Source organism: Ranitomeya imitator, chromosome 4, assembly GCF_032444005.1.
Source record: "Ranitomeya imitator isolate aRanImi1 chromosome 4, aRanImi1.pri, whole genome shotgun sequence".
NCBI classification, from domain to species: domain Eukaryota; kingdom Metazoa; phylum Chordata; class Amphibia; order Anura; family Dendrobatidae; genus Ranitomeya; species Ranitomeya imitator.
Genome location: NC_091285.1, coordinates 464,616,291 through 464,635,088, shown reverse-complemented (window position 1 = coordinate 464,635,088; position 18,798 = coordinate 464,616,291). Strand labels below are relative to the sequence as shown.

The 18,798-nt window shown below is 42.7% G+C and overlaps 1 protein-coding gene across 1 annotated transcript in view; it reads right to left on the bottom strand.

The window, feature by feature from the left end:
• The window catches only part of LOC138676489 (proprotein convertase subtilisin/kexin type 5-like), a 349,710-nt gene that overhangs the window by 202,378 nt on the left and 128,534 nt on the right, over positions 1-18,798 (bottom strand). Inside the window, exons 7-8 of the mRNA XM_069765826.1 lie at positions 9,313-9,399; positions 7,621-7,819 (exon numbers count right to left, since the gene is read on the bottom strand). Coding sequence (XP_069621927.1) covers positions 7,621-7,819; positions 9,313-9,399 — 286 coding nt within the window. The remainder of the gene's footprint in view (positions 1-7,620; positions 7,820-9,312; positions 9,400-18,798) is intronic.

Below are 18,798 nucleotides of genomic sequence, written 5' to 3'. Positions count from 1 at the left end.
GGGTCATTTACTTTTTTTTTTTATTTTGATCACTGAGATAGGTTATATCTCAGTGATCAAAATCCACTCTGGAACGAATCTGCCGGCCGGCCGATTCGGCGGGCGCACTGCACATGCGCCCGCCATTTTGGAAGATGGCGGCGCCCAGGCAGAAGACGGACGGGACCCCGGCTGGATCGGTAAGTATGATGGGGTGGGGGGGGACCACGGGGGGGGCGTCGGAGCACGGGGGGGTGGATCGGAACACGGGGGGGTGGATTGGAGCACGGAGTGGGGGATCGCTGTGCGGGCGGGTGGATCGGAGCACGGGGGGGATCGCTGTGCGGGGGGGATCGGAGTGCGGGGGGGTTTGATTGGAGCACGGGGGGTGTGATTGGAGCACGGGGAGAGCGGGCAGGAGGACGGGGGAGCGGAGCACAGGACCGAGGGGAGCGGACCACAGATCGGAGGGCTGGGGGGGGCGATCGGAGGGGTGGGATGGGTGCACATTAGTGTGTCCAGCCATGGCCGATGATATTGCAGCATCGGCCATGGCTGGATTGTAATATTTCACCATTTTTTTAGGTGAAATATTACAAATCGCTCTGATTGGCAGTTTCACTTTCAACAGCCAATCAGAGCGATCGTAGCCACGAGGGGGTGAAGCCACCCCCCCTGGTCTAATCTACCACTCCCCCTGTCCCTGCAGATCGGGTGAAATGGGAGTTAACCCTTTCAGCCGATCTGCAGGGACGCGATCATTCCATGACGCATATGCTGCGTCATGGGTCGGAATGGCACCGACTTTCATGACGCAGCGTATGCGTCAAAGGTCGGGAAGGGGTTAATGGCTTCAGAGAGACCCTTTCTGAAAATGGCTGCAAGCGCAGATTCATTCCATTGAGTGAGCACGGACCATTTTCTAAATTTCTGGCAATATAGCTCTATCTCATCCTGAGCCTGACAAAGAGCCAGCAAATTATTTTCTGCCTGATCTACTGAATTAGGCTCATCGTACAGCAATCCAAGCGCCAGGAAAAACGCATCGATATTACTTAATGCAGGATCTCCTGACGCAAGAGAAAATGCCAAGTCCTGAGGGTCGCCACGCAAAAAAGAAATGACGATCCTAACCTGTTGCGCTGGGTCACCAGAAGAGCGAGGTTTCAAAGCCAGAAACAGTTTACAATTATTCTTGAAACTCAGAAATTTAGTTCTATCTCCAAAAAACAAATCTGGAATAGGAATTCTCGGTTCTAACAAAGAATTCTGAACCACAAAATTTTGAATATCTTGAACTCTTGCCCTGAGCTGATCTACACATGAAGACAGACCTTTAATGTCCATTGTAACACCTGTGTCCAGAACCACCCAAATATCTAGGGGAAAAAAAAGACAAATCACAGTGCAAAGGAAAAAAATGGTCTCAGAACTTCTTTTGTCCCTCTATTGAGAATCATTAGTACTTTGGGCTTCCTGTACTGTTGTGATAGGCAATTCAGTAACACAATGTACATAGCGATCAGAGCACACACAGTGATCTGACAATAACCCAAAATAATAGAACGAGCTCTGAGACGTGGGAACTCTGCAGACCGCAATCCCTGATCCTCTCCAAACACAACTAGAGGCAGCCGTGGATTGCGCCTAACGCTATCTATGCAACTCGGCACAGCCTGAGAAACTAACCAGCCTGAAGATAGAAAAATAAGCCTACCTTGCCTCAGAGAAATACCCCAAAGGAAAAGGCAGCCCCCCACATATAATGACTGTGAGTAAGATGAAAAGACAAACGTAGGGATGAAATAGATTCAGCAAAGTGAGGCCCGATATTCTAGACAGAACGAGGATAGGAAAGATAACTTTGCGGTCTACACAAAACCCTAAAGAAAACCACGCAAAGGGAGCAAAAAGACCCTCCGTACCGAACTAACGGCACGGAGGTACACCCCTTGCGTCCCAGAGCTTCCAGCAAAACAAATAGACAAGCTGGACAGAAAAAATAGCAACAAATAGCAAAGAAGCACTTAGCTATGCAGAGCAGCAGGCCACAGGAATGATCCAGAGATACACAAGTACAACACTGGAACATTGACAGGAAGCATGGATCAAAGCATTAGATGGAGTTAAGTAGAGAAGCAGCTAACGAGCTCCCCAGATCACCTGAGGGAGGAAACTCAGAAGCTGCAGTACCACTTTCCTCCACAAACGGAAGCTCCCAGAGAGAATCAGCCGAAGTACCACTTGTGACCACAGGAGTGAACTCTGCCACAGAATTCACAACAGACTTCCTGGTGTGTTTTGGATCATTGTCCTGCTGCATAACCCAAGTGCGCTTCAGCTTGAGGTCACAAACAGATGGCCCGACATTCTCCTTAAGGATTGTTTGGTAGACAGCAGAATTCATGGTTCCATTAACCACAGCAAGTCTTCCAGGTCCTGAAGCATCAAAACAGCCCCAGACCATCACACTAACAACACCATATTTTACTGTTGTTATGATGTTCCTTTTCTGAAATGTTTTGTTACTCCTGCACCAGATGTAATGGGACATACACCTTCCAAAAAGTTCAACTTTTGTCTCATCAATCCACAAAAGTATTGGGGGTCATCAAGATGTTTTCTGGCAAAACTGAGATGAGCCTTTATTTTCTTATTGCTCAGCAGTGGTTTTTGTCTTGGAACTCTGCCTTGCAGGCCATTTTTGCTCAGTTTCTTTCTTATAGTGTAGTCATGAACACTGACCTTATCTCAAGCAACTGACGCCTGCAGTTCTTTGGACTTCTTCTATGTTGTTGTGGGGTTTTTGTGACATCTTAGATGAGTCGTCACTGCGCTCTTGGGGTAATTTTGGACACTCCTGTGAAGGTTCACCACTGTTCCATGTTTTCGTCATTTGTGAATAATGGGTTTCACTGTGGTTTGATGGAGTCTCAAAGCTTTAGAAATGGCTAAATGGATTACTTTGTTTCTTATTTGTTTCAGAATTTCTTTGGATCGTGGCATGATGTCTAGCCTTTGAGGACCTTTTGGTCTATTTCACTTCATCACACAGGTCCTATTTAAGTGACTTCTTGATTGTTAACAGATGTGGCAGTAATCAGGCCTTGGTGTGGCTAGGGAATTTGAACTTAGCTTCTCAAAGATGTTATAAACCACCCTTAATTTATGTTTTAACCCCTTCACGACATGCGCCGTACATCTACTGCGCATGCCGTGAATCCCCCTTTGATGTGGGCTCCGGCGGTGAGCCCACATCAAAGTCGCGACATGTCAGCTGTTTTGTACAGCTGACATGTGCGCACAATAGCGGCGGGTGAAATCGCTATTCACCCGCCGCTATTAACCTGTTAAATGCCGCTGTCAAACACAGACAGCGGCATTTAACTACCGCATCCGGCCGGGCGGTCGGATATGACGTCATCGCCGACCCCCGTCACATGATCGGGGGTCGGCGATGCATCAGGAACGTAACCATAGAGGTCCTTGAGACCTCTATGGTTACTGATGCAGGTCTGCTGTGAGCGCCCCCCTGTGGTCGGCGCTCACAGCACACCTGCATTTCTGCTACATAGCAGCGATCTGATGATCGCTGCTATGTAGCAGAGCCGTTCAGGCTATGCCAGCTTCTAGCCTCCCATGGAGGCTATTGAAGCATGGCACAAGTAAAAAAAAAATGTTTTTAAAAATATGAAAAAAATATAAAAAATATAAAAGTTTAAATCACCCCCCTTTCGCCCCATCCTAAATAAAACAATTTAAAAAAAAACAAACCTACACGTGTTTGGTATCGCCGTGTTCAGAATCGCCCGATCTATCAATTAAAAAAAAGCATTAACCTGATCGCTAAACGGAGTAGCGAGAAAAAAATCCGAAACGCCAGAATTACGTTTTTTTGGTCGCCGCAACATTGCATTAAAATGCAATAACGGGCGATCAAAAGAACGTATCTGCGCAAAAATGGTATCATTAAAAACATCAGCTCGACACGCAAAAAATAAGCCCTCAACCGACCCCAGATCACGAAAAATGGAGACGCTACGGGTATCGGAAAATGGCACTTTTTTTTTTTTTTTTTTTTTTAGCAAAGTTTGGAATTTTTTTTCACCACTTAGATAAAAAATAACCTAGTCATGTTAGGTGTCTATGAACTCGTAATGACCTAGAGAATCATAATGGCAGGCTAGTTTTAGCATTTAGTGAACCTAGCAAAAAAGCCAAACAAAAAAACAAGTGTGGGATTGCACTTTTTTTGCAATTTCACCGCACTTGGAATTTTTTTCCCGTTTTCTAGTAAAAGACATGGTAAAACCAATGGTGTCGTTCAAAAGTACAACTTGTCCCGCAAAAAATAAGCCCTCACATGACCATATTGACGGAAAAATAAAAAAGTTATGGCTCTGGGAAGGAGGGAAGCGAAAAACGAACACGCAAAAATGAAAAAGGGCCGCGACTTGAAGGGGTTAAGGGGGAAAAATCACTTTTTCATACAGGGCATTGTAGGTTTGGAGTTCTTTTTTCCCTAATAATAAAGACCTTCATTCAAAAATCACATTTTGTGTTTACTTGTGTTATATTTGTCTAATATTTTAATTTGGTTGGTGATCTGAAACATTTAAGTGTGGCAAATATGCAAAATAATAGTAAATCAGGAATGGGGCAAACACTTTTTCACACAATTGCATATACCAGGATGGGGGACATATATACAAGTATGGGCTGAGAATAGGGGACATATATACCAGGATAGGCCCAGGATGTTGGACATATATACCAGGATGGGCTCAGGATATGGGACATATATACCAGGAAGGGCCCAGCATAGAAGATATATAAGAGAATGAGGGGCATATACACCAGGTTATGACCATAACATGGGACATATATACAGGACGGGGTCATATATACCAAGATGGGCCCAGGATGGCAAAATATGTACCAGGATAAGGGACACATAAACCAGGATGGGTACATATAACCTGGAATGGGCCTAAAATGGGGGACATGTATAGCAGGATGCTGGACATACAGTGCCTTGCGAAAGTATTCGGCCCCCCAGAACTTTTCAATCTTTTCCCACATATCATGCTTCAAGCACAAAGATACCAAATATAAATTTTCAACAGCAAGTAGAACACAATTGTGAAGTTGAATGGAATTTATAGGTTTTTTTAAACTTTTGTGGAAATTCAAAAATTGAAAAGTGGGGAGTGCAATATTACTTTCAGTGCAGCAAACTCACTCCAGAAGTTCAGTGTGGATCTCTGAATGATCCAATGTTGTCCTAAATGCCTAATGATGATAAATATAATCCACATGTGTGCGATCAAGTCTCTGTATAAATGCACTTGCTCTGTGATAGTCTCAGGGTTCTGTTTGAAGCACAGAGAGCATCATGAAGACCAAGGAACACAACAGGCAGGTCCGTGATACTGTTGTGGAGAAGTTTAAAGCCAGATTTGGATATAAAATGATTTCCAAAACGTTCAACATCCTATGGAGCACTTTGCAAGCGATCATATTGAAATGGAGGGAGTATCATACTACTGCAAATTTACCAAGACCCGGCCGTCCCTCTAAACTTTCATCTCAAACAAGGAGAAGACGGATCAGAGATGCAGTCAAGAGGCCCATGATCACTCTGGATGAACTGCAGAGATCTACAGCTGAGATGGGACAGTCTGTCCATAGGACAACAATCAGTTGTACACTGCACAAATCTGGCCTTTATGGAAGAGTGGCAAGAATAAAGCCATTTCTCAAAGATATCCATAAAAAGTGTCATTTAAAGTTTGCAACAAGCCACCTGAGCGACACACCAAACATGTGGAAGAAGGTGGTCTTGTCCGGTGAAACCAAAATTGAACTTTTTGGCAACAATGCCAAACAATATGTTTGGCGTAAAGGTAACACAGCTCATCACCCTGAACACACCATCCCCCCTGTCAAACATGGTGGTGGCAGCATCATGGTTTGGGCCTGATTTTCTTCAGCAGGGAAGATGGTAAAAATTGATGGGAAGATGGATGGAGCCAAATATAGGACCATTCTTGAAGAAAACCTGTTGGAGTCTGCAAAAGACCTGAGACTGGGACGGAGATTTGTCTTCCAACAAGACAATGATCCCAAACATAAAGCAAAATCTACAATGGAATGGTTCACAAATAAACATATCCAGGTGTTAGAATGGCCAAGTCAAAGTCCAGACCTCAATCTAATCAAGAATATGTGGAAAGAGCTGAAAACTGCTGTTCACAAACTATCTCCATCAAACCTCACTGAGCTCAAGCTGTTTGCCAAGGAAGAATGGGCAAGAATTTCAGTCTCTCGATGTACAAAACTGATAGAGACATACCGCAAGCGACTTGCAGCTGTAATCACAGCAAAAGGTGGAGCAACAAAGTATTAAGTTAAAGGGGCCGAATAATATTGCACACCCCACTTTTCAGTTTTAATTTCCACAAAAATTTAAAATAACCAATAAATTTCGTTCAACTTCACAATTATGTTCCACTTGTTGTTGATACTTCACAAAAAATTTACATTTGGTATCTATGCTTGAAGCACGATATGTGGTAAAAGGTTGAAAAGTTCCAGGGGGCCGAATCCTTTCCCCACTGCACAGGGGGAATCTCGAACCATGTCTGCTGCGGTCTTTCATTCTCCTCCAGCCGCAGTGGAGCCTGCTCAGTGGAGACGTCGGTCCCAGCGTCTGGCTCAAGGTGATACTGGACAACTGGTTACTACTGTCCTTCCAAGCTCTGTCATTGTAGCCAGCAATGTTCAGCAGTGAGCAGGTCTTTCTGGGACTAAGTCAACGCTTTTCCCATACTGAGCATGCCCACGGTGACGACCTCCCATTGGATGTGTGGGGTCAGGTCCTGTGGCAGCTCCTATTGGACCACCAGGAAGGTCCTTGTCTGCTACAGCTATAAAGGGTTTGCATGGCCACACAGCCATGCGCTAGTATCAACCTATGTTTTGAGCCTTGCTACTGTGTGGTCATGTTTGCATGAGGTCAGGGTTGGCTGAAATAAGCCCCTAGAATACTGGCACCTCCGGTGAGGAGGTTTATGTGTTTGGATTCAGGTCTTGGCTGAAATAAGCCCCTAGAATACCGGCACCTCCAGTGAGGAGTTGTTTGTGTGCTATGCTGACTGCATGACCACAGTTTTGCTCTGTTTGGTAGCTGTGTTTCTCTGTGAGGTTAACAGGGCACAGTGTTTCCCTATCCTAGCGATTATGTGAAGCAACAGAGTTCCCTAATACCGCCATATTGCGCTGCCAATTGCTAGCAGCAGGTTCCCCTCCTGCACGGTGGACCCTGGGTTGCAAACGCACCTATTATTACATAAATTTATACTCAGTGCGTTCCCCCAACCCTAACAGGATGGTCCCAGGATGAGGGCAATATATACCAGGATGGGGGACATATATACCTGGATGGGTCCAGGATGAGGGATATTAGTACAGGTAGAGGGATATTACTACATAATGGTGGAGGGGGGCAACAAAATATGTCCTTATAAGATTTAGAATTTTACAAGGGCCCATACATCTGACTAACATGCAGGGGAGCACCAGGTGCAAAAGGTGTGATACCAGATGGATTGTTTCTTTTCTCACCACACTACTACTTACTCCAGACAATCAGGAACACAGCGCCCTTCATGTAAAAAGAGGTTTTCCTCTTTTGTGTTACATTTCAGGCAGTTTTCACTGCTACCTGCACAGCTTTCACAGGTCACTGAACACTTTTCACATGTTTGAGTGAATGGATCACCAAAGAATCCCTGTGGACAGGTTTGCACACATTGGTTTTCTTCATCCAGATAATAACCTAGAATACATATGAAGCATGTGTTATTCACTCAGCAAGGTCACATTGCATAGGGCGATTCTGATTAATGACATCATTTAGAGTTACCGTCATTGCACATACATACCATGCAAGAAGGCCATACAGGTTGTTGAGATTTAGATGACCACAATACAGTATGTTAAAGTGAAAAATGACTTTAAATCTCAATATATATGACCCTGGGAGGTTCTAGAAATTGTAGAGAATGCGATCATAGAGGCTACTATATAACCCAGCCTAACCAAACACAAACCAAATAGACAGTGCTTAGTTCTATGGCACTACTAAGTAATACATTTAGTGTTTGTAAGTTTACTTTATCAGAACTCAGAGTCATATGAAAAACCTTAGTGTAATGAATCCCAATCGAAAATATGTTAATGCCCACAAAGAAGGACGCACAACTGGAAGATGTCTATCTAAGTCTCAGTGTAAGGGCTCGCTCACACTAGTAGATAACATGGCCGATTGCTATCTGATGTTTTATCGTATAGCACTCTAGCCCAGTGATATACTATGGCACAGTGCAGATTTGCAATTATTTTTTCATGCAATTTGACATGAGAAAACAATCACACTATGGTGCAAGTGCATCGAATCGGATCCAAAGCACCCATACAAGCCTATGGGAGCGCTTGAAACTGACTGCACTCGGATGATTACCTCGGACACAAAGAATGGAGAAAATGGAGAAATTAAGTTTTCGTCTTCTCACCTGAGTGTGAGAGAATCGGATCACACCAAGGTTACTCTCATCTTAAACTCTGACACAGTTTGATCCAAGTGACATTAACATAATTAGCCCAATTCTCTCACATTAGAGAGTCGACAGCCACGTGAGCGAGCACTAAGGTCTTATTGAGACATCTGATTTTTATGCAGGAGTATTTTTATTTCTTCATGTACAAGTAAAACAGATGAGACAAATAGGACATATTTTTGTTTTTCTTGTGAAATTCTGATTAAGTCTGACATGTCACATGACCCTCTTCCCATTGGAAAAAATAAATTTAGATCCAAAATGGCCGACTTCAAAATGGCGGCCATGGTCACCACCCATCTTGAAAAGTTTCCCCCATCCCAGATACTAATGTGCCACAAATAGGAATTTGATATCACCAACCATTTCCATTTTATTTAGGTGTATCCATATAAATGCCCCACCCTGTAGATAGCTACATAGTATGGTCTAGTTGTTCAGCAATAAAAAATGAATTAAATTGTCTATTCAATGACAAAATGCACAATACTGAACTGTTCTGTATCACAAAAACACACATCGTCATCACAATTACACAAACAGAAAATGTCTTGCACTTTACTAGCACATGTATCACTTTGAGAGTACAATTTGTGAGATTATATTAGTACCTTTGCCTAGTAAATATCTCCCTCTGTTACAAATGTAATAAAATAAGTAAATGATCCTGACACACACAGCAATTAGAACAGAAAAGATGGCTATACAATACCAGAATGGCAGGAGAAGCAATCTTGTGCTTGTGGGCCAAAGCAACTTTGACAGGACGGGTCACAGGCATAGCACTTGCTGTCTGCAACTTAAGAATAAAATTGTAATTATTATATTGTTCATTGACATTTTACTTTGCATTCATTTGATTGAAACAATGGATTATGTCCTATAGATTGTTTGTATGATCTAGCTAAATACTGAATTTTGTAGACAGATGAAGCAGGACAAGGAGTCATCGCGCTAATTCAAATAAATACTTTTATTCTCACATTATTACAAATATATTCAAGGACATGTATAAAAAAAAGTGGGAGGCTATAGTTAAAAATGTTCTCAATACCATGACTAGACCAACTATCTGTGACCCAAGAGGCTGGCAAATAATACACCTAGCAGAGTCATTCAAAATGTTCATAGAATAAAGTGCTTTAAGATTATTAAGACCAATTACACATACTGTATCTAGATCATAACACGAGTATCGTGATGTATGTGTTTGTTTTACCCATCTTCTATTTGACCAACTCTCACTTCCTCAGCCTATTCAGTGGGGGAAATCAGTGTTTGATCCCTTGCTGACTTTGTAAGTTTGCCAACTGACAAAGACATGAACAGTCTATGATTTTAAGGGCAGGTTAATTTTAACATTGTGAGATAGAATGTCAAAAATAAAATCCAGAAAATCACATTGTATAAATTACATAAATTTATTTGCATTTTGCAGTGAGAAATAAGTATTTGATCCCTCTGGCAAACAAGACTTAATGCTTAGCAGTAAAACCCTTGTTGGCAAGCACAGCAGTTAGGCGTTTTTTTTTATAGTTGATGATGAGGTTTGCGCACTTGTCAGGAGGAATTTTGGTCCACTCCTCTTTGCAGATCATCTCTAAATCATTAAGATTTTGAGGCTGTCACTTGGCAACTCAGAGCTTCAACTCTCTCCGTAAGTTTTCTATGGGATTAAGGTCTCGAGACTGGCTAGGCCACTCCATGACCTTAATGTGCTTCTTTTTGAGCCACTACTTTGTTGCCTTGGCTATATGTTTTGGGTCATTGTCTTGCTGGAAGACCCAGCCACGACCCACTTTAAATGTCCTGGCGGAGGGAAGGAGGCTGTCACTCAGGATTTTACAGTACATGGCTCCATCTATTCTCTGTTATGAAAGGTAATTCAGTACCACAATGGACATAGAGGTCAGCGCACATACAGTGACCTGGCAATAACCCAAAAAACAAGAACGAGCTCTGAGATGTGGGAACTCTGTTGACCGCAATCCCTAATCCTCTCCAACCACACTAAAGGCAGCCGTGGATTGCGCCTAACGCTCCCTATGCAACTCGGCACGGCCTGAGAAACTAGCTAGCCTGAAGATAGAAAATAAGCCTACCTTGCCTCAGAGAAATACCCCAAAGGAAAAGGCAGCCCCCACATATAATGACTGTGAGTTAAGATGAAAAGACAAACGTAGAGATTAAATAGATTTAGCAAAGTGAGGCCCAACTTTCTGAACAGAGCGAGGATAGGAAAGGCAACTTTGCGGTCAACACAAAACCCTACAAAAACCACACAAAGGGGGCAAAAAGACCCTCCGTACCGAACTAACGGCACGGAGGTACACCCTCTGCGTCCCAGAGCTTCCAGCAAGCAGGAAAAAACAAATAGACAAGCTGGACAAAAAAAACAGCAATCAAAAATAGCAAAAGAGGAACTTAGCTATGCAGAGCAGCAGGCCACAGGAAAGATCCAGGAGGAAACAGGTCCAATACTGGAACATTGACTGGAGGCCAGGATCAAAGCACTAGGTGAAGTTAAATAGAGCAGCACCTAACGACTTTACCACATCACCTGAGGAAGGAAACTCAGAAGCCGCAGTACCACTTTCCTCCACCAACGGAAGCTCACAGAGAGAATCAGCCGAAGTACCACTTGTGACCACAGGAGGGAGCTCTGCCACAGAATTCACAACAATTCTCCTATTGATGCAGTGAAGCACTCCTGTGCCCTTAGCAGAGAAACACTCCCAAAATATAATGTTTCCACCTCCATGCTTGACAGTGGGGACGGTGTTCTTTGGGTCATAGGCAGCATTTCTCTTCCACCAAACACGGCGAGTTGAGTTAATGCCAAAGATCTCAATTTTTGTCATATATGACCTTAGCACCTTCTCAATCATTCACAGAATCATCTAGGTGTTCATTGGCAAACTTCAGATGGGCCTGCACATGTGCCTTCTTGAGCAGGGGACCTTGCGAGCACTGCAGGATTTTAAACCTTTATGGTGTAATGTGTTATCAATGGTTTTCTTGGTGACTGTAGTTCCAGCTGCCTTGAGATCATTAACAAGTTCCCCCCTTAAGAAAAATGCAAAAAACACCCAAATCCAAGGTAAAAACTATAGATAAATATTATAAACACTTATGTAAATCAGTGATAATAGCTACCCAAGGTGTTTTAAGCAAAAACCAAAAGAAGTGGCAACCACTTACAACCATAAACCAAACCAACCACAAGACCCAAGGATGCACCAGGAAGACCAGACTGGATCATAAAAAACAATATCTTTATTAATTAACAGCAGCGATATAAGAATAAAAAAACCTATAGATTAACAAAAAGTGTGCAAAACAGACGGCGTATATAAAGAATAGATAAAAGGAAACCCATAAGCACAATTGGTGTGATAATCAATTATATACAGTGGGGCAAAAAAGTATTTAGTCAGTCAGCAATAGTGCAAGTTCCACCACTTAAAAAGATGAGAGGCGTCTGTAATTTACATCATAGGTAGACCTCAACTATGGGAGACAAACTTAGAAAAAAAAATCCAGAAAATCACATTGTCTGTTTTTTTAACATTTTATTTGCATATTATGGTGGAAAATAAGTATTTGGTCAGAAACAAACAATCAAGATTTCTGGCTCTCACAGACCTGTAACTTCTTCTTTAAGAGTCTCCTCTTTCCTCCACTCATTACCTGTAGTAATGGCACCTGTTTAAACTTGTTATCAGTATAAAAAGACACCTGTGCACACCCTCAAACAGTCTGACTCCAAACTCCACTATAGTGAAGACCAAAGAGCTGTCAAAGGACACCAGAAGCAAAATTGTAGCCCTGCACCAGGCTGGGAAGACTGAATCTGCAATAGCCAACCAGCTTGGAGTGAAGAAATCAACAGTGGGAGCAATAATTAGAAAATGGAAGACATACAAGACCACTGATAATCTCCCTCGATCTGGGGCTCCACTCAAAATCCCACCCCGTGGGGTCAGAATGATCACAAGAACGGTGAGCAAAAATCCCAGAACCACGCGGGGGGACCTAGTGAATGAACTGCAGAGAGCTGGGACCAATGTAACAAGGCCTACCATAAGTAACACACTATGCCACCATGGACTCAGATCCTGCAGTGCCAGACGTGTCCCACTGCTTAAGCCAGTACATGTCCGGGCCCGTCTGAAGTTTGCTAGAGAGCATTTGGATGATCCAGAGGAGTTTTGGGAGAATGTCCTATGGTCTGATGAAACCAAACTGGAACTGTTTGGTAGAAACACAACTTGTCGTGTTTGGAGGAAAAAGAATACTGAGTTGCATCCATCAAACACCATACCTACTGTAAAGCATGGTGGTGGAAACATCATGCTTTGGGGCTGTTTCTCTGCAAAGGGGCCAGGACGACTGATCCGGGTACATGAAAGAATGAATGGGGCCATGTATCGTGAGATTTTGAGTGCAAACCTCCTTCCATCAGCAAGGGCATTGAAGATGAAACGTGGCTGGGTCTTTCAACGTGACAATGATCCAAAGCACACCGCCAGGGCAACGAAGGAGTGGCTTCGTAAGAAGCATTTCAAGGTCCTGGAGTGGCCTAGCCAGTCTCCAGATCGCAACCCTATAGAAAACCTTTGGAGGGAGTTGAAAGTCCATGTTGCCAAGCGAAAAGCCAAAAACATCACTGCTCTAGAGGAGATCTGCATGGAGGAATGGGCCAACATACCAACAACAGTGTGTGGCAACCTTGTGAAGACTTACAGAAAACGTTTGACCTCTGTCATTGCCAACAAAGGATATATTACATAGTATTGAGATGAAATTTTGTTTCTGACCAAATACTTATTTTCCACCATAATATGCAAATAAAATGTTAAAAAAACAGACAATGTGATTTTCTGGATTTTTTTTTCTCAGTTTGTCTCCCATAGTTGAGGTCTACCTATGATGTAAATTACAGACGCCTCTCATCTTTTTAAGTGGTGGAACTTGCACTATTGCTGACTGACTAAATACTTTTTTGCCCCACTGTAGCTGTGCAAGGTAAACAATCCCCAGAATTGGGGTATATAATTCCGTGAAATTTTATATAGAAAAAATGTCAAGTGGAAAAAACAATTATATAGTAATAAAAGAAACTCGCATAGTAATGTGCAATATTGCAAAAAGAGCTTAAAGGGACTCTGTCACCTGAATTTGGAGGGAACAATCTTCAGCCATGGAGGCGGGGTTTTGGGGTTTTTGATTCACCCTTTCCTTACCCTCTGGCTGCATGCTGGCTGCAATATTGGATTGAAGTTCATTCTCTGTCCTCCATAGTACACGCCTGCACATGGCAATCTTGCCTTGCGCAGGCGTGTACTATGGAGGACTGAGAATGAACTTCAATCCAATATTGCAGCCAGCATGCAGCCAGAGGGTAAGGAAAGGGTGAATCAAAAACCCAAAAACCCCGCCTCCATGGCTGAAGATTGTTCCCTCCGAATTCAGGTGACAGTGTCCCTTTAAGTGCAATTAAACTAGGGAACTGGTCCACTCATATAGATAGGAACTTTCCCTCAGATCCTACACAGTGCTAAACAGAAACAAAGTGCTAAGTGCTAACGGAGAATAGTCCAGGGCTATTAGTAGGGTGTGTATGCATACTCAGGATGGCGTGGTGCCCTAAGGTAGCGATTACTAATATTATCCCTGGACTTTTCACCTTTAGCACTTAGCACAGGAAATTATATACCCCGATTCTGGGGATTGTTTACCTTGCACAGCTATATAATTGATTATCACACCAGTTGTGCTTATGGGTTTCCTTTTATCTATTCTTTATATACGCCTTCCTGTTTTGCACAGTTTTTGTTAATCTATTGATTTTATATTCTTATATCGCTGCTGTTAATAATAATAATAATAATAATAATCTTTATTTTTATATAGCGCTAACATATTCCGCAGCGCTTTACAGTTTGCACACATTATCATCACTGTCCCCGATTGGGCTCACAATCTAAAATTCCTATCAGTATGTCTTTGGAATTAAAGCTGTTAATTAATAAAGATATTGTTTTTTATGGTCCAGTCTGGTCTTCCTGGTGCATCCTTGGGTCTGGTGGTTGGTTTGGTTTCAAGTTCCCCCCTTGTTGTTTTAGGCTGATCTCTCACCTTCTTCATGATCAAGGATACCCCTCGAGGTGAGATTTTGCATGGTGCCCCAGATCGATGTTGATTGACAGTCATTTTGCATTTCTTCCATCTTCTTACTATTGCACCAACAGTTGTCTCCTTCTCACCCAGCTTGTAGCCCATTCCATCTTTGTGCAGGTCTATGATCTTGTCCCTAACATCCTTAGAAAGCTGTTTGGTCTTGCCCATGTTGTAGAGGTTAGAGTCTGACTGCGTAATTGAGTCTGGGGACAGGAGTCTTTTATAAAGTTGACTATGTAAGACAGCTGTCTTTAATGCAGGTAACAAGTTGATTAGGAGCATCTAACTCATCTGTAGGAGCCAGAACTCTTAGGGTATGTTCACACAGGGCGTTTTTGCTGGGCCAAAAACACAGGTTTAGGTGCATTTTTGTCGCGTTTTTGGTGCGTTTTTTTCATGCGGTTTTTTTTATTTGTGCATGCCAATAAAGTTGAGTGCACACAGAGAAAAGAAAACAACTTCCTGTAGATAGAATGAATAGATAGAATAGATAGATTGATATAATAGAATGAATAGATAGATTAATAGAATAGATAGATTGCCTGTGGTAACCTCTTCACTGGCATTTTCCCACGGTCCAGAGGTTACCTCAGGTCAGGCTGTGAGGGAGCGCAGGCTCGGTGACATCACTGCTAGCTACTGAGCCAGCGCCCTCTCCGTCTCATTCATTCCCCAGTTGCTTACAGCCAGGAGCGGTCACATTAGCAGCGCTCCCGGCTGTCAGCTTTATCTCCCCCAGATATTACGTGGGACACTCGTTATATTGGACTGTGTCGGATCAGGGAGTATTTGTGTTGGCTTACTATTTTTATTTCAGAAGATCGAGGGCTTCGCTTGGAATGGCAGACTAATAAAATGGTAAAACTGTGTGTATTGCTTTATTTCATTAAGGCTATGTGCACACGTAGGAAGGGTCCTCTGCGGGTTCTCCCGCAGCGGATTTGATAAATCTGCAAGGCAAAACCGCTGCGGTTATCCCTGCAGATTTATCACATTTTGTCTTGCGGTTTCCGCTGCGGGTTTTACTCCTGCACTGGTTTTACTATTGATGCTGTATATGCAGCATCAATAATAATGTTTAAAAAAAAAAAAATGGTTATACTCACCCTCTGACGTCCCGATCTCCTCAGTGCTGCAGGCGGCGGTCCGGCTCCAAAGATGCTGTGTGAGAAGGACCTTCGTGACGTCACGGTCATGTGATCGTGACGTCACCGCAGGTCCTGCTCGCATAGCAACCCTGAGACCGGACGGCCGTGTGCAGCGCTGAGAGGTGAGTATATCATTATTTTTTATTTTAATTCTTTTTTTTTTACCACAAATATGGTTCCCAGGGCCTGGAGGAGAGTCTCCTCTCCTCCACCCCAGGTAGCAACCGCACATTATCCACTTACTTCCCGCATGGTGTGCACAGCCCCATGCGGGAAGTAAGCGGATCAATGCATTTCTATGTGTGCAGAATCGCTGCGATTCTGCACAAAGAAGGGACATGCTGCGGGTTGTAAACCGCTGCGTTTCTGCGCGATTTTTCCCGCAAGCATGTGCATAGTGGTTTGCGGTTTCCCATTGGTTTACATGTTTACTGTAAACGCAATGGAAACTGCTGCGGCTCCGCGGTAAAAACCGCAACGTGTGCACATAGCCTAAAAGACTTTTTTCTTACTGTGTGTGTTTATTTCGCCCTTTAACTACCTATAGGATTAGTAATAGATAGGTGTCTTATTGACACCTCTCCATTACTAAGCCGGCTTAATGTCACCTTACAATAGGAAGGTGACAGTGACCCCTCATTACCCCTCTTGCCACCACTACAGGGCAAGTGGGAAGAGTAGGGCAAAGCACACAAAATACTGATCGCACAAAAAAACCAATGTGTGTGCATGAGATTTCTGAAATCTCATAAACTTTGCTGGTATTGGAAAAAGTAGCTGAAAACTAGCATAAAAAAGCAGCAAAAAAAGACAGCAAAAACGCCCTGTGTGACCTTCCCCGTAATGGTTGGTAGGGGATCAATTATTTATTTCTCACTGCAAAATGTAAATACAATTATATAATTTATACAATGTGATTTTCTGGATCTTATTTTTTATATATCTTTCAATGTTAAAATTAAAATTCCCTCAAAATTATAGACTGTTCATGTCTTTGTCAGTGGGCAAACTTACAAAATCAGCAAAGAATCAAATACTTATGTCCCCCACTGTAATGTTTTACAAAGTTACTATATTTAATTATATTATATGAAATAACCCATGAAGAAGCTATAAACATGCAGAATGCACACTTGTGCCAAAGGCAGGTGAGAAGTGGGCAAACACAGAATGAATAAGGCTATTCCATACATTATGATGCAGACAGTTTTTACATCATGTTTACATTAAAGGAGTGTGACCAAGCCAATTGTTACAATTCCGACCACTGTCAATTTATGTGGTAACTAGCTGAAGAGCCAGGCGTTGCCTAGGCATAGTAAATATCTGTGGTTAGTTATAGCACCTCACTTCTCTTATTTTTCCATCAGGCCTCTCATTTTCCCCCTCACATCTCTCATTTTCTCCCTTACACCTCTCATTTCCCCCCTCACTCCTCTTATTTTCCCCCTCACTCCTCTCATTCCCCCCTAACACTTGTCATTTCGACCTCACATCTGTGATTTTCGGATCACTACACTATTTTCCCTCACTCCTCTCATTTTGCACTCACACCTTTTCATTTTCACCTTGCACCCCTCATTTTCACCTCACACCTCTCATTTTCCCCTCAGCATATACATGTTTGTCATCTCCCTTATATATACAGTTAGGTCCATATATATTTGGACAGACACAACATTTTTCTAATTTTGGTAATAGACATTACCACAATGAATTTTAAACAAAATAATTCAGATGCAGTTGAAGTTCAGACTTTCAGCTTTCATTTAAGGGTATCCACATTAAAATTGGATGAAGGATTTAGGAGTTTCAGCTCCATAACATGTGCCACCCTGTTTTTAAAGGGATCAAAAGTAATTGGACAGATTCAATAATTTTAAATAAAATGTTCATTATTACTACTTGTTTGAAAACCCTTTGTTGGCATTGACTGCCTGAAGTCTTGAACGCATGGACATCACCAGATGCTGTGTTTCCTCCATTTTGATGCTCTGCCAGGCCTTCACTGTGGTGGTTTTCAGTTGCTGTTTGTTTGTCTTTAACAAGTGAAATGCATGCTCAATTGGGTTGAGATCAGATGACTGACTTGGCCATTCAAGAATATTCCACTTCTTTGCTTTAATAAACTCCTGGGTTGCTTTGGCTTTATGTTTTGGGTCATTGCCCATCTGTAGTATGAAACGACGACCAATCAGTTTTGCTGCATTTGGCTGGATCTGAGCACACAGTATGTTTCTGAATACCTCAGAATTCATTCGGCTGCTTCTGTCCTGTGTCACATCATCAATAAAAGACAAGACAAGAGACAAGCGGGGATTCCGTGTCTGGACACAAGCACAGCACCTATCAGCGTTATCAGCGTTAATAAGTCCAGTCTGTGTGCCTAAACCTATCTGCGCAAATACCAGACGCAGACCATGCTGTGCCTTATATGACACTACAGTCATTCACTTTTTCATCATAGTACGTAACTGATGAAGGTCCAGATATAGGACCGAAACGTTTTTTTGGCTACTACCATTAAAATCTCACGAGCATTAAGTTGAGTGCCAGGTTCTTTCTTTTAGTTTAACATCATCAATAAACACTAGTGACCCAGTGCTACTGGCAGCCATGCATGCCCAAGCCATCACACAGCCTCTGCCGTGTTTTACAGCTGATGTGGTATGCTTTGGATCATGAGCTGTACCACGCCTTCACCATACTTTTCTCTTTCCATCATTCTTGTAGAGGTTGATCTTTGTTTCATCTGTCCAAAGAATGTTCTTCCAGAACAGTGCTGGCTTTTTTAGATGTTTCTTAGCGAAGTCCAGTCTAGCCTTTTTATTCTTGATGCTTATGAGTGGCTTGCACCGTGCAGTGAA